The sequence below is a fragment of the Pavona decussata genome, unplaced genomic scaffold, assembly GCF_977016875.1.
Source record: "Pavona decussata unplaced genomic scaffold, jaPavDecu1.1 SCAFFOLD_510, whole genome shotgun sequence".
In the NCBI taxonomy this organism is placed as follows: Eukaryota; Metazoa; Cnidaria; class Anthozoa; order Scleractinia; family Agariciidae; genus Pavona; species Pavona decussata.
In genome coordinates this window covers 993,799-1,009,853 of record NW_028145827.1, presented here as the reverse complement: position 1 = coordinate 1,009,853, position 16,055 = coordinate 993,799, and the positions used below count along the sequence as shown (strand labels likewise).

Here is a 16,055-nt window from a genome sequence, read left to right as displayed (position 1 = left end):
TGCAAGTGATTTGCAATGAAATATAGTATAGTACAGTGTACTATCTGATCCACTCCCAAGAGTTTTTAATAGCAAAAGAAATCAAGTTGAAGGTTCCATCACATTTTTGCTTGTCTGTGATTGGTCACAGAGTTACTGGAGCCATTGTGATGAAAACTTCAGCAATATCACTCTCCACTCATTTCCTTGTCCCCAAAGCGAGAAATGGGCCGGGACACTACAGCAATGTAGTTGTCAATAAAGTGTTGCTGGACAACACTAAAAATCGATTTATCCTAATGTACAATTTCAGTGAAAATATTTGAAGAATGATAAAATGTTTACCTTTATCTGGTTGTAAAAACATGCATGGATATAACTTTGTTTTGGTACACTTTGTCTTTACTTCAGGATGTACTGTACTGTATAATTCTGTTATTGTCTGTTTGCTAATAAAGTAAAAAAAAAAACAACAACAACAAATGCCATCTTCGTCTTTTCTATTAAAGGGGCAGTATCATGGGAGATCGATGGGAGATATCATGATTTTTGGCCAAAATTCACTAAATTTGAACTTGGAACACTGTTTTAATTAATTTCTCAATCGGTTAATTTAAAGAAATATTAATAGTGATTCTAAGACGAAAGGTTGAACCAAATAGTACAACCGGCGATTCTTAGTGCGTTACAACAGCGAAATTTGAACCCCTCTCTATCTTGGTCATCTGCTGGTGAAAATATCCGTGGATAGTTTCTTTGCATTCTGATAGTCTTTTAATGGAATTGTGTCATTATATCTTGGCTGCTATCAACCAAATAGCGTCTTTCCGATTTTCAATGTGTTACTAAAAATAGCATGATACTGTCCCTTTAAGTTTACAGTTCAATTCATTCTTGGAAAACTGTTTTCTCCACATACATTATCTTTGCATCAAATAAATGGTCAAGATTGACTTTAAAAATACATGTACACCTTGCTAGCTTTTTTTCATGGCAATGAGATTTTTCAGCATATCAAAACTGTTTCCATCGGGCTGCACAGATAGTGTTTTGCCAGCTTTTGTTTGTACCAACAGGAAACCAAAGTCATCCAGTCCAATTATAGTGACTTCCTCCACAGTATTATTCATGGACAACTCCACCCGTGCATTACTGCAAATAAATTTAGAAAAACTTTTGTTTAAAAAGAGGTGGCCTAAAACTGGTCCAGAGCAAAATACAAAAGACCCTGGTTACACATTTAGAGCAAGACTGTACATTGGCTGACAGAGTTGTTATCATGTTAGAACTTTTGTTTAGCATTAAAGAAATCATTTCAAACATCACTTAACAGTAATGTTGGTTCAGTTTTCAGGCTTAAGTAATAAGTTTGTCGGGCAAATTCAAGCCCTCAAATCGGTAAATAATAATGGAACTATGTTTCTGACACACGAACCACTGCGAATTACAAACTGTTGAGTCGATTTAGAGAAATTTGGATACCAAGGCCAAATCATCAGTTGCACTGTTTTTGCACTGGACCTTTCAAATGAAGTCAATAAAAAGATTTACTACCTTTAATTAATTTCATTTCCATTAAATACCATATTCAAGTGAACAATGAACAAACCTGTGAAGCCAACGACTGTAGTACTTTTTCAGAAATGAATTGACACCATTGCTCTGAAAGTCATCGATTAATGCCTCAATACTGTTAACTGTTCTTGCCAGGGTTTCCTCTACAGTAAGTGGCAGTAAGTTTGTCTTGTGGTCTTTGTTGTATTGGGAAATGACTTCATTGATGCTGATGGTAGGTTTACTGTTGGCTATGTTGACACCCAATCCTTAGTAAAATCAGAGCCACAGAAAAGTCATTAAGAAGTTACAGCTGTAATAATTATTAGATTTTTTATCATGTTTCAATCTTTGGAGCAGGTATTTGAAAAGATAACTAAAGATAGTTGTTCCATGAAGACAAAGAATCCAATTGCCAATGTGGAGATAAAGCTTATTTATTGTCAGGATTAATTTGATCTATATAAAAAGAAAAATATTGTTGGCACTCAGATTTACAAACGTTCAAATGCAACAACCGGATTAAAGAAAACAAACAAAAGAAAAGTTACTTCAGTCTGTAACTTCTCCACAATTAACACATACGTGTAAACTGTTACAACGTTAATTCTCAACTGGTTAGCTTAAACATTTAACGTTGCTTCGTGACAGGTTAGCTCAGTAAGATTAAATGTTGCTTTCTCAACAGGTTAGCTTAATCTTGTAACTGATTCAACTTGATTGAAAACTCGTTTCGTGACTGTCTAATTGTGTGATCATTAGGCGACTTTAATTCAAATATAGTTTTCACAACACAGCGTGCCTAACAGCGCATACAGAAATAACAAGTTCACAATGTAAATGTTCATCCAAACACAGCCAGGTGCCAGCTCCTAATGGCAGTCCTTTCTGTGACAAATCTAACATGTGATGCTCATGACAAAGTACTTGCCTATCACTGCACTCAGGGTACCACTTGTTGCTGATGACGTTACAATAACACCTCCAATCTTGAACTCTTGGCCAAAATAAATATCATTTGGCCACTTGAGACGGACATTGATATCCTAAAAGAAACAAGAACCTTGGAATTAGATGATTTACAGGATTCAGTTCCAGAAAATATCCATACAGTCCCTGCCCCGAGGTCTTTAGGCCCAATTACCAGCTGCTGCTCAGAAAGGTGCTCTTTTAAATTAAATACCAGAAAATTAAAAAGACTATTAGTAGGAATTCCTGAAAGCATGCACAGCTCTTACTGATGCCACTGGCTCAGTGGATTTGATAGTAGTTGCATTGACAGCGTAGTTGTACCTCATATCCTGGCTGGGATCTAACTGCCTCTACAGCAGCTAGTGAAGCAATATGCTGTAAATATGGTGGCCTTTGACCAAGCTTTGAAGCAAATGGAATCCGCACAGGGAGGGAGAACATCATGCAACCAGCTGGAGACAGCCAAATATTACCACCTCTGCCTGTAGTTCAAGTTGAATAAGATAAATAATTGAAATACAGCTTGTTCATGTACTGTGTCCCTCTGTAAACAGTAATGATAATATTAACAACATTATTGAAAGATAACGACAATAACAATAATTATTGTATATTGTTTTATATGTGTGATATCCTTGCATATCCATTTAAAACAAGTCATGAATTACATGTAACTTCCATTGGAATTTTAATAATTTATTACGTTCAGTTAGTACTTATTTAGCTATTTAGTTTTTGATTATTGACCAATTACTGTCAGCATTTTACCATGTCTAAATGACAATGCTATCTTCTATTCAACTCTACATGTGTTCTGTTCTATAGAAACTATCTTTTATTTTCATTCAAATTAGCCTTACTAACCTCATTCTTGATTTCAAATATCAGAAGAATATTTCACCTTGAATAAGGCTAGTAGTGAGGCTTATCTGAATACAGACAAAAAATGTTTTAATTTTAGAAAACTCAGCCATTTTTGCATAGGGTCTATTCCAATCCATTCAATGATATGAGGGGCTGGATGCGAATGATTTTACAGTTGATAAATAGCGGATATTACATAGCGGATATTATTATAGCGGATATTATGGTTACATAATAAATCGCGCCTTTAGCAGCAAAAATGAAATGGTTTGGTATTTCATTGGTCTTTATATAATAAATAGAATATTACATGGCCGCGCGGAGATACGAAATTTCTCTTCAAGCGTTGAAAAATATTTCACGAGTGAGTGCAGCGAACGAGTGAAATATTTTTCAGCAGGAGAAGAGAAATTTCATATCTCCAAGCGGCCATGTAATATTCTATTTATTATATAAAGACCAATGAAATACCAAACCATTTCATTTTTGCTGCTAAAGGCGCGATTTATTATGTAACCATAGTAACGGTGTTATTTTCACGTGTGAAAATAACGTGTTATCTTCACGTGTGAAGATATCACGTTTTCGTGCGAAAGCTCACCTGGTATTTCACTGTTGTTTATATGATAAAGGGCATTATTTAACTTATGATCTTTTATTTGGTGTTTCTGTGGCAAGTAAACAGCTGTCAGGTAAAACTGACTTACCAACCTTGACCTTTCATTTGCTGCCCCGCAACAACTATAACTCCCACATCACCTGGGATGTTTTGTAGAAATGTATAATTCCTGAAATTAAAATATTAAAAAAAGTATCAACACAAATTGCAGTTGACAAAACTAATTTTATAAAGTACAATGGTAGTCAAGACCATACATAAAAGGGAAAAAAAAGCAACAAAATTAAGTTATTTGAATGTACATAACTGCCATTATTCATTCAATCACCTCAACTAACAGGAATGTTTTTCACTACTGTTATACCCGTCACAGTGGAAGTTGCATTTAAAACTGAAATTCAATTCTGTCAATTCTTTTACTGAATTTCAGTTCATGCACTGTGCTACATGTATGATTGGTGGATTTCAGTTCATGCATTGTGATTGGTTGTTTCAGCTCATACACTATGATTGGTTGTTTCAGTTTATGTACTGTGATTGATGGATATTAGTTCTTGCACTGTGATTGGTGGATATCAGTTAATGCACTGTGATTGGTTGTTTTAGTTTATGCAGTGTGATTGATGGATATTAGTTCTTGCACTGTGATTACTGGATATCAATTAATGTACTGTGATTGGTGGATTTCAGCTGATGTTCAAAAACTCTCCAACTCTCCAAAGTTGGCAAATATATAAAACGTTTTCTCCTTCTCCTCTTTTTTCCTTCTCCTTTCTTCTCTCTCTTGCATAATGTGCAGTTCCAGAAAATATCCATACTCCACCCACAGAAGGTTTTCATTTTTTTGCACCCCCCATCCCCCCAGGAAATTCCAATCATACTTTTGACTTTTAAGAACCCCCTCCCCCTAGGTATTTCCAAGGACCTTCCATGGGGTGGGTATGGATTTTATTCTGGAACTGCACAATTCTGAACCTTCTCTGGACCATAAAACTTGTCATTCGGTATCATTCCATGAAACGCAAGTCAAGTTTGCAATGGCCACTGTTTCAAAAATCAATCCAGGTAACAATATTTTAGATTAGCTATAAGTACACTTACACTTTTTCTTGTTAAGAATTGCCACCTATGAGCATTGAAAAAAATTCCCGGACTTTTCACTGAACTCAAACCAATTTTTAGTGACCATACATGCTCTTGATTTATCTTATTTTATAAACCAATCACTTAATTAATTCTGTTTCATATATTAATAAAAAAAAAAAAAGTATATTAACCCAGTGTTGATTATATCTTCATGGTTTGGTAAATATCATTTACTAACCCATCAAACACTGTTTGAGTGGATGTAATTACATCAGTGTAGAATACCATGTGACCCAAGACTTTGGTCTGTAAGCACTCTTGGTATTTCTTCCAATCAAATGAGATTTGTTCATGCTTTTCAATCCCAGTAATAACTGGTAATACTGCCTCTGTGGTCTTGGGGACAGGTCTTCCACTTTGGACAAAGTGTAAAGAGAGATCCTTGCCTTCACAGACGTCATCCTTGAGTCTTGACTTTAAAGAATGAAATAATTTCTGCTCATCCTTGAGAGAGAAAATTAGAAATCTATAATTAAATTATTTAATTTAATCATTGATAACATGTGAGAAATAATTATTAGTGTACAACTTATAAAAGTTTGAAAATCAAAGGGAAAAAAAACTTGCCAAAACATGCTCTAAATTATTTTTAAAAAGCCACCTTTTAAAAGTGAAGCAGTTGGTTCTGGACATGACATTTCCACAACTTTTAAATTATCCAATTGATTCCATACAGGTCTTAAAGTGCCCCTAACCCTTCAATTTGTTTTCTCTTGGTAGATTTCCATATCTTTCAAGAACTCATTTTCAAAAAAATTTTTGAGAAATATAGAATCCTTTTTTTTACGAGCGCTAGAAGTGAAGGCAGTCTTGTCGATATTTTCACCTATCGTTCGCATTAGTCCCGCACTCGGCCAAATGTGTCCAAATATGGAGCGTGACGTAAGAAAAGGACCGTGCAAAAATATCCGAAGATTCGCCGTAATGCTTCAATTGTAAACAGAGAAAATGGTTGAAAAATGTGTGGTTTTTGGATGCAACAACACTTAAAATGTAGAGAAAGGAATCAACATGCATTAGATTCCTTCTGAATCCTTCTGGTGTCCTTTTCTTACGTCACAGCTAAGAAAGTGTCAAATATCGGACGCTTCTCATTGGCTCCTTCCTAATGAGCCCACGAGACAAAAATTTGTCCAGCGGGGCTTAAAGCCCCCAAAATTTAAAAATTTCAGTAACTTTTAGCGCTCCTCAAAAAAAGGATTTTCGAAAATATTTCCTGCTTTTAGAAAAGCAACCTTTGAAACGGAAAATGAAAAGAAAATGTGAGATGGGGATGGGGGTATATAGGCAGGTCACATGCCGTCAAGGTGGTGGTAGAAACAAATCAGTTTAGTGAAGTATCCCTGGATGTACATATTGAAGCAGGTGATTTAAATTCTTCTGATCAACTATGAATTTTAAATATAATTTTATATTTTTAATGATCTGAATTGATTTGTGATTAGTTTTAGTTTTTAATTTTAATGCACAACCCCACAAGCTGCAGAGGTTTAACTTATTATTATGCTTAACTAAAGTCTGTCTGTATCAACGTATATGTTGTGGTTTACATTTATCCTTGATTTAAATTTTATCTTGCTATTGTTCATGGGTATGGTAATGTGTGATAATGAAATTGAGACAGTGGAAAATAAAATTTAAACCAAGGATAAAATTGAACCACAAATACACAACTAAATTTTGCTGTTTTAATTTTGATTTTCAACTGCATTAAAATAATAAAATACTAACCATCTTTCTTGCCAGAAGAGAAACTGGAGTCAACTCTGGAACGTTGAGTGGCTGACAGTTTATGCCTAGGAGTTGTAAAATCTGTGATAACATGCTTATTCTAGCACCCTTGGACTGCCTCAAATAATTTAAACTTGGGGTGTCAAGGTCATGAGTTTCCATCATTTGCTCATCTGTGAGTAAGTCCAAATGAACAAGACTAAACACAGCACTGCCATGGCCTTCAGTGAGCTGGATTATAACTGGTTTCTTGGTATTCACTTCCCGTGCAATAACAGTTTGAACTCCTGCAAAAATCACGGACATAAAGATGTTCAGATATTTCTGTATGATAAAGATGACTAATAAAAACCTACAAGAATATAGACAGAAAGCAGGATCTGGGTTAGACAAAAAATACCTTTACACAGGAGGGGGAAAAAGTGTGCTTCTATGATGCGATGAGAGCGAATTTCTTGCGATTCCTTGCGATTCATTATTATATGGTCTGTAATCTCTTAATTTCAAGACTGACATGTCTAATCAATAACTTCTGGAGAGTGATACTAACCAGAAATTCCAAACATTGTACACATGCATATACAGTCCTGTAGATGTTTTATCCATAGTCATCCATTGATTTTTTTGTACAAGTTTTTGAAGGATGATTATTTGTTGTCAATTGAAAATTTAAATACATGTAACATTTTGAGATATACAAAGATTTACAATTCTAAGCTTGCTCTAATTCTCCAAAGCTTCAATATTGATCTTTACTTTGCAGCAAGTCAGGGAATCAACATTTAATAAATTGCGCACATGTGCTTCTCAAATTGACAGGGTCATGCGGGTGGAAGAATTTTTGTATTAATTTATTTGCTTGTGATACAATGAACTTTTGTTGTTGTTGTTGGTGTAATATCAACTACTGGTATATGAATCCTTTTGGTCATGAGGTTCTGTGAAAACAAGAATAATAATTATTATAAAACAAAGGAAAAGCTCTCCACACCTAACAGGAGACTTTACTTTTTAGCTTTTCTAACAACCTCTAAGTTATAGCAAGAGGAAGGATAAAAATATGCCCTGTCGTCATTTAAAAATTACCACCGAAATAAATGCTCACCTTCAAAATAGAAGGGCTCACAAAGGGCTGTGACATTCGGTGGCTCTTGTTGAACTCCTGGATAGCTTATTTCAATCGACACAATGAAAGGATTGTGTCTGTCTTCCCAAGGATGTTTCACAACTTGAAATGTAAATGGACTACACAAACTCAAGATATTTCCTCCACTTCTGAGGTAATTTACAAATTCTTTTTGTATGGATGCTGGTATTGAATCATGATTTCCAAAAACTAATAGAGCAGTATTGTCCATCCATGGATGGCTAACGATGTGTTGTTCATGAAGTCTGTATACAGCATAACTGTGCAAATTCAACACTTGCAAAAGTGTCTGCTTTACGCTATTAAATATCTTGTTATCAGCGTCATTCCTGCCGCTATATATGAGAACATTTGGTGGTTTGGATGAGACATCAGCCATCACTTTTTTATCATCACCAGTGATCTGTGTAGCTGAGGAATGAATGAATAATTGAATAATTATATATTTTGAAAACAGTTTAATTTAGAGTAAGGAATTAAATGAAGTTACCTCTCATGCAGGGCATACAGTGTACTGTTTCTTCCCTTGTCTGGGTCTTCTTTTTGTCTGACGGGGTACAGAGGTTAACCAAAAAAATCCTCCGATTTTTTTTTCTTTCTTTTATTTTTTTGGGACGAGAGCGGGCGGCTGACTACACAGGCTAGGGCATTTGATGTACAGAGGTTGACCAAGAAGGATAAATTGCACATCAGTCAATTTCAGCAGTCAGTCTAGGGAGTCACTACCCTGCGAGCAGAGGGCCTTTGCTTGCAGGGTAGAGAGTCGCACATTAGCCTACCCCGGACTTTTGATGGCCTCGTGATTTTCACCTAACAGTATTGTCACTTCCTGTTGTTGATTTAATTAAAAGACCAAACTTTTTCCATTGTGAAAGGTCATTGAGTTAAGATCTGACCTCCCTACAGTCGAACTTCCCTTAACGGCCACCTCTCCACAACGGCCACCTCTCTATAACGGCCACATTTTTTTGTCCCGGCGGACAGTCCATACATTAGCTCTTGTTTAAACCTCTCTACAACGGCAACAGCCACCAAAGTGCGTCCCCAACTGCCAAAATAACCTCTCGACAACGGCCAGTACAGTACTTTTTTGTCAAAAAACCAGGTCATAAACACATTTTTTATAAACCGATGCAGTAATCCACATTTGACTTCGGAACATTACGTTTCTGCATCCATTTTAATGATATACGTATTTTGACTGTGTCCATTTATATGCTACAGTAAGCATAAATTGTCTGCAATAATATAGCGAATGTTGCAAACCTTGCTTGTTTCGTCTTTTTAACATTTTGATTCGAAACATTATTTACATTTTATTGTATATTTCACCTCTATATATTATTTAAGATTGGATTGCCATAATAAACATGTTGTACTTCCCGAAAAAAAGGTGTCATATTACACCCCTACCTCCCCATAACGGCCACCTCTCCACAACGGCCACTTTCTTCTGTCCCCAAGGTGGCCGTTGTGGAGAGGTTCAACTGTATTTTCCTCTATAATTCCTACAATCCCTTTCTCTTGAAGGGATCAACTTAGCTCATAAACTTTAGAATAAATAAAAACGTACAGTAATAGTAAGTTTAAATTAAAATTACGCAGGGTGTGCGCGGATTTGGGGGGGGGGGGGGGGGTTGAGGATGTCCTATTGTACATCAGTCGCACTGTATTCCCCAAATCACGTTTAAATACGGTAACGGTATCATAAGATAAAGAAATTTTATAAAGGTATTATTAGTTCTCCTCTTATCTGCAAGGAGTGATACTAAACAATAAAAGGGGTGTAATGAATAAACATTCATTCAAGTCTGAAACTTGTATTAAGATTAGGTACTCACATCTTGATGATGACCGAAAATGTTTCCTTGCAAACAAAGGACTAGCACACGTTGAAGTCCATTTCAATTTCCTCGAAAATCCAATAAACGTCGTAACAGCATAACCGGACAACCAACCTGCACCTAACAAAGGCATTCAGCTGGCTCTTGATCCACGAGAGCCCACGAGCGAACAACGCTTTTGATGAAAAATGAAAATCACCCAAATCACCCAAGTCCAGAGTGGTTAGTACTTTATGTAAAACTACTCCAAAGGACTCCGAAGCAGCTTCATGTGATTACGTAGGGTAGTGGTGAAAAGTACGCGGCGCTCGAAGAGAACCCACCAAATCACAAAATAGATGGTGCTCTCTACACCCCACTTCCTCAACCACAAAAGATGGCATTTTCATTGCATAGTCACCCCTCTATCCAGCAGTAAAAAAAAAAATATGGCAATGAGCAGTTCAATTTTCGCTTTTATTGTCTATCTAGCAATGCTGACTCTTGCTATAGCTGGGAATTTCTATGTCAACTCAAATTTTGAAGCCAATAAAATTTTGTCGGTAATGTTCATGAGATAGGTGGTATCTTCGACCCCCCTCCCCCCCCCCCCCCCTACACAAGATGGGTCCTCTTCGAACAAACTTGTTATGACCAGTTCCCTAACATTCTGGGCCTGGTTGTTCGAAAACCGTTTAACGTTAATCCACGATGACAAGTTATCCGAGGTTTTCATCACACTCGTTAAAAATGGTTTTAAAAGCTGATGGTAAAGAAACGTCTAAGTCAAAACTGAGGGACAAAAATCTTTTGAAGGACCTTTGTTGATTGGTAATTAGACTCGAATTGAAGTTCACGTTAACCCAGGATTAGCTTAAGAACAACTCGGCCCTGAATATTAGACCATTTGATGAAAAAAGGCAGTGAAAAGAAGAAAGAATGTTTGATAAGAGGGTTCGAGGAAAGAGCTGATAATAAACCTTTACTGCTCTACTAGATCCATCTACAGGCCATAACTGAGTGAGTGAGGTTGCGATAGAATGTCGAGCCAAGTAGACCGAGTGTTTGATCGATTGATTTGCTCTCCTTATTGAGGTTCTATGATAAAATAAGGATGTGGGTGTCTTTATTACATGTTTATTTGCAGGAGCATCACCGATTTGTCTTCCTTTGATGTGGCTGAGTGAGAACTGAAAACTGTTGTATCATGCAGCTCAGGCCCTCTCTCCTCCGCAGAGGCTCCGCTGAGAAAAGTGAGTGCAGGCGTAAAATTCCGCGGCTCCATCGAACCTCTGCGGAGGAGAGAGGCTCAGGCCGAATGCCGGTCAAATATCCCTGGACTGTATCGCATGTGGTAACCGTTGATAGCGATATCGTAGTTTTATTCAGACCTGATCGCTAAAGATTTTGCGTAGTTTTTTAGTTTAAATGGTAGTTTAAACCGGGTAGAAAATTAAACATGAACTTGGTGAAGATCAATTAAGATCAGATGTCACAGCTCAGTTCACTGACTCCGCAGGTGTAGTGAGTCGCTACTGACTTTCTCTTGTCTGGCTAGAATCCATGAAACAAAAACAAAAAAAACTTTCATGTTTTGTTTATATAGTTCAGTAGTTCAGTCACAAGTAATATGTGTTAATTTACTGTGCGAGACTGAAGGCCAGCAAGCTATGCTTTTTAAGTTCTGTACTCTTTTCGTTTCAAAGTATTAGCCATTGCTGAAGATGCTGTCATCAACCGTAGAAGGTAATTCATGACTATCTTCTCTTCGTCTTCTTTGTTTTCTTCATCCTGTCTGCCAGTCGTGTTCGCATGTCTAACGGGACCCTTGCAGTTTGAACAGAGTGGTTCCTCATAGTCATACCTGTATTAAACAGTAAAATAAATTTGACCAATTCTTTGAAATACAAATAATTTTACGCCGGATTGGATCTACGAATAGCACTGAGTGCATATCCGTTAGTCGGAGTTATGACCGCTAGATGGAAAAGACGGCGTATGAATTAAGTCCGTTTATTTACCCTTGACAGTGTTTATAGCACTAGTGCTAGTGGGGCCGAGCATTAAACTTCACAAAGAAAAAAAAATTGAATTGAAAATAACATGTTTAAAAATCCCAAATTCATGGGTTCACTTAATTCTCTGATCCATCATTTGTGTCCTTAGAGCTAGCGGCACAACGTTCATTTGTTCATTTGTAAGTGTGCACTTACTGTCCAATCATTGTGGCTTCAAAGTCCGAGTTGTCTTCCATCAGAAGTTGACAATCGTCTATTAAAAGATAGAAAATTGGTGATAGCTCAGTTGTCTATAGTGGCCCAAGTCACAAACTCAAATTTTTCCGTATCAATATCCGGGTCAGTTGAGACTTTAGATAGATAAAGCACCACGTTTACGGCAAACAGCAAACGTGAGATTCGCGTTTCTGTTTCCTTGAAATAAAGAAAACAAAGATGAGAATAGTGCAAACTAATTCTGGCCTTTGATGCTAACGCAAAACTACTGGATTTGACAGAGAAACTGAAAACAGCAAGCCGCAAATATAGGATCAACACGGTCAAGTGGTCATATCTCACGTTTGCCATTTGCCGTAAACGTCATGACTACCAATATTTAGCCGGGAAATTTTGGGTTAAAACTTTCTTCCACCCAATGTGCATGTGATTTTAAGAGGTAAAATGATATAGAACGAGAGGTAAACAAAGAAAGTGATATTTGCTGAGGTTAGTAAGCACTGCACCTGAACTAGCATCATCGCCATAGTTACTCTGAGGTACAACATGGGATGTCGATGTCTGGAACAAAATATAAAATAAACGATTATATGGTATCAAACAACCGTCCAACTAACGTGGATTTTCTCTGTTAAGCCTCCCTCTCTAAAAGGCTCTCGTTTGAGGGTGAGATTTTTTTATAAGCCCCCCCCCCCCCCCTCTGCCGCGGTATCTTTGAAGCCTCCGCCCGCCCCTCCCATGTTAGATATACTTCAAACCTCAAGCATACCCAAACAATCAGATAGTTGGTCTACATGAAAACTGGGTCTTCAATGCACTAAAGAGTCATTGCGTCAAGGAAAGAATGACATTGTCATACGAGACCCATTACTTCTATCAGTGTTTCATTCAGTTCTATAGGCGTGCTACTGTACTGGTGCACATTTTCTGTACATCTCGCGATGGTTCCAGAAACGCAGGTTTTCTTAAGGACTGTGGTTGCTAAAAATGTTGGAATCCGACAAGAAAATTAGGAGTGACTACACATTTTTCAGAAATAATCAAGCTTCAATTTGGAGCATAATGCCATACATTGTTATGTATTTTTAGCCTGTTAGAATTGTTGTTGCTTGATTCTCTCCGAAAAATGTGCGCGGTTACCCCCAATCTCTTTTTGGATTCTACTAACCCTTGCTAATATATACTTTTCCCACTTCAGTAGTCAAACACTGATCAAAATGCCCCTATATTAGGAGGCAGCGTCTTAAAAAAAGTTTTTACGGTATATCTGTGAGTTTTACATACAGATCTCAAGGGGCTTTGGTGCAACTGATTCAAGTGTAACGTACGTCTGAAGAAGACTGGTCATCATGGAGTCCAAACGCCTTAGCGAATTCTTGTTGCTGTTCCGAAAGGATCCTATTAACGTTGCTTTTCAGTTGCTCGATTTCTTCATCTATTCTGTGGCGTATAAGGTTATCTACCGGAAACAAAACCAAGTAAAAATAAGTAATACAAGTTTGATAGTTTTTATCTCAGCCCTCTCCGGTATATTTGGTTAAAAGCACTGATAATCAATCAGAAGTACTATGGAAAAATAATAATAATAATCGAAGGGTGCTCACAGACTGGTGAAATAAAAAGGGAGTGTTAATTAATGAAATTGAAATACTCCACTTTATCATATCTCTTAGTAACTACGCGCGGAGTGATTGATCAATTTGCGGGCCGTATTTCCCGCTAAATTTCCCTTGACTTCAACAAGTTTCCTTTCCCGCGCGCCCGATTAACCTCAGCGATATAATAAAACGTCGTTTTTTCTCGTTGATTTATGGCCCGCACGCTTCGCGCTTGGGCCATAAATCTAGGGAAAAAACTCGGTTAGTAACAGGTATTTATTTCTAACTGACTAATGGTCAAGGCTGAGGGGAGAAAATTCATTTAAAAGTAAGCGTTTAAAACTTTTCCATTCAAACGTCCGAAGTATTTGTTCCCTAAAATATGAGAGATTTGTACTGCAGACAGGTTTAATGCAAACAAGTACTAGATCAGTGTTTTGTAGTTATTACCGAGATGTCGGAAGACTGCCGCAGCAGCTACTGAGTCGTCTGTAGAGCTCGCTATTGACATGTCTTCTTCTGGGCTGATGTGCCCCATGTTAGCACACACACCATTGTTAACTCCACTGATGGTCTCCGAATAACTGATGAAAGGAAAAGTTGAGTAATAAAATACTAAAACCTTATGGTTTGTAACAAGAATAGGAGGGGACATATTAAACCATCAATCACCTTTCGCTAGACTCCTACAACCATTGATTGGGCGAAAGAGAAAAGCAGTACTATATCGGTAATGCTTCTGTCAGCATAAAAATTAAGCTTAATCTTCATATTAATATCAATGTCAGGTTGAATATTAGCAGTGATTCAGTGGCAGTTAATTACTTACCAGTGCTGGTCGGGTCCCATGCATCCCGTGCAGTAATTTTGCATCAAACCAACATCAGTTTCGTATAGATCTGTCAAGTGGCTTGGATCAGCGGCCATGTGGTAGAAACTGCTTCAGGAACTGTCTTCGTATGGATTCCACATAATTAAATTGCAAATGAATTTGAAAATTAATGATCCGAGAGCTAAGTTGCCAAACTGTTCTACTGAACGCAAGTTTAGTTCACGTTGTTTGTCTGGGAAATTAACTGGCTCCTTCAAGGATTGATTTGTAAGACTAAGAACAAGCTGACACCGAAATTAAAAGGATATCTTCTACTCCGCTCCTGACTCTGCAAGTTTTATGAAGCGAGCTTCAAATATTGGCCGTACCGTATGAAATTCAGTAAAATTATTTATTTTACCACCAAAAAAGAGACCATTTTAAAAAAACTTATTATATGGCTGAAAGTTAAGTTATACACAGTTTAAAGCTTACGCTTATTATAAATAACCTTTTATAAGCTTATTAGTTCACTGATTTCTTGAAAGCTACCAAGAACATTAAGCTTACCAGTGATCTTCTCAACGACGACTGAAGTTTCAGTACTGAATCACTTTGGAAGCAACCATTTTTTTCTGTTTCAGGGCAAACACAATATGCAGTCGAATCGTGGATACCTTTCCAATTTATCCAGTCGACTATACTACAACTTTCTCTTTTGTCCGAAAATGAAAACACTAGAAGCTTTTCCGTGAAGAGCGCTCCAATTTTCGCGCCAAAAACCGGGTAGCCGCGGTCGTTCAGAGCGGAAAAACGCAAAAAGCATGCGCGAACTCTGAGTGAGGGCTGGGCACCAAAAGTTTCAAAAATGGCGGCAATTTTAATTTTCTTATTTTCAACAATTTACTATGCTACCGCAGATATCTCGGTAAGTAGCGATAATTATCCCACACAAGAAGATAGCTGTAGATGTAACCTTGCTGTGGTTCGATTTTCTTAGGGCTTCTTAGACTTTAAGAAAGATTTTCAAACCTTCATTGTTCCCGCGGCGTGTAAACAAATCGCCTCTACGGGTCTGTTATTGTCATGAACCTTTTTACAAAAAGCGACTATATAAGCAAACCCCAGAATATTTAAGGTCGAGAGCTCAACCCTGGGTAGAAAAATAGTTAATCGTTAATTACTGAGTTTGCCAAAGTATATAATTGTTTGCCAGAGCGGATTTTTAATTTTTTTCGCAAGGATCTAATCATCGGTGTCGAGGGAGCAATTTCATGCGATGCGTTACTTTCGATCTCTTAGTATATTGTACTGCTTTATTTCCTTTAGTTTAGTTTATGTCTCTTCAATATATTGTATATTTCTTTTTGTCTTTCACTGCCCGCCTCGATTAACTTTCGCTACTTGCGGTCCAGTATAATTAGCTAAAAGTTGATCATGATAAACACAATAAAAAAGTTTGTTTTTGACACGGGTGTGTATGCATCCATCTAGTAGGCTCAGGTCAATTACACAACTGTTGTGTAACAATATTTATCTGCACAGGTCAACTGAAGGCAGGAAAAATATCTTTAATT

General features: G+C 37.2%; 2 protein-coding genes across 5 annotated transcripts; both read right to left on the bottom strand.

The window, feature by feature from the left end:
* Positions 1-75: 75 nt before the first annotated feature.
* Positions 76-10,069, bottom strand: LOC146450092 (biotin--protein ligase-like). Of its 2 annotated transcripts, XR_014860394.1 has the most exons (10): positions 9,854-10,069; positions 7,971-8,423; positions 6,866-7,152; positions 5,313-5,578; positions 4,081-4,157; positions 2,827-2,987; positions 2,465-2,579; positions 1,589-1,802; positions 843-1,131; positions 76-474 (listed from the first exon to the last, which is right to left on the bottom strand). XR_014860394.1 is itself a non-coding variant. In XM_085100775.1 (9 exons), exons 1-9 carry the CDS (start codon positions 9,987-9,989, stop codon positions 957-959), a joined length of 1,884 nt encoding a protein of 627 aa, XP_084956901.1. In that variant the 5' UTR covers positions 9,990-10,069; the 3' UTR covers positions 76-956. The 2 variants fall into 2 exon arrangements, 1 of the variants encoding a protein (XP_084956901.1); XM_085100775.1 differs by having other exon boundaries at positions 76-1,131.
* A 1,432-nt stretch (positions 10,070-11,501) lies between these two features.
* On the bottom strand, positions 11,502-15,252 carry LOC146450091 (uncharacterized). 3 transcript variants are annotated; one of them, XM_085100792.1, is made up of 7 exons: positions 15,049-15,252; positions 14,497-14,620; positions 14,118-14,251; positions 13,398-13,528; positions 12,576-12,630; positions 12,049-12,106; positions 11,502-11,699 (listed from the first exon to the last, which is right to left on the bottom strand). In XM_085100792.1, exons 2-7 carry the CDS (start codon positions 14,592-14,594, stop codon positions 11,513-11,515), a joined length of 663 nt encoding a protein of 220 aa, XP_084956918.1. In that variant the 5' UTR covers positions 14,595-14,620; positions 15,049-15,252; the 3' UTR covers positions 11,502-11,512. The 3 variants fall into 3 exon arrangements, with proteins under 3 accessions (XP_084956918.1, XP_084956916.1, XP_084956917.1); XM_085100790.1 differs by having other exon boundaries at positions 12,049-12,109; positions 15,049-15,242; XM_085100791.1 differs by having other exon boundaries at positions 12,049-12,109; positions 14,497-14,616; positions 15,049-15,242.
* Between the last annotated feature and the right edge of the window lie 803 nt (positions 15,253-16,055).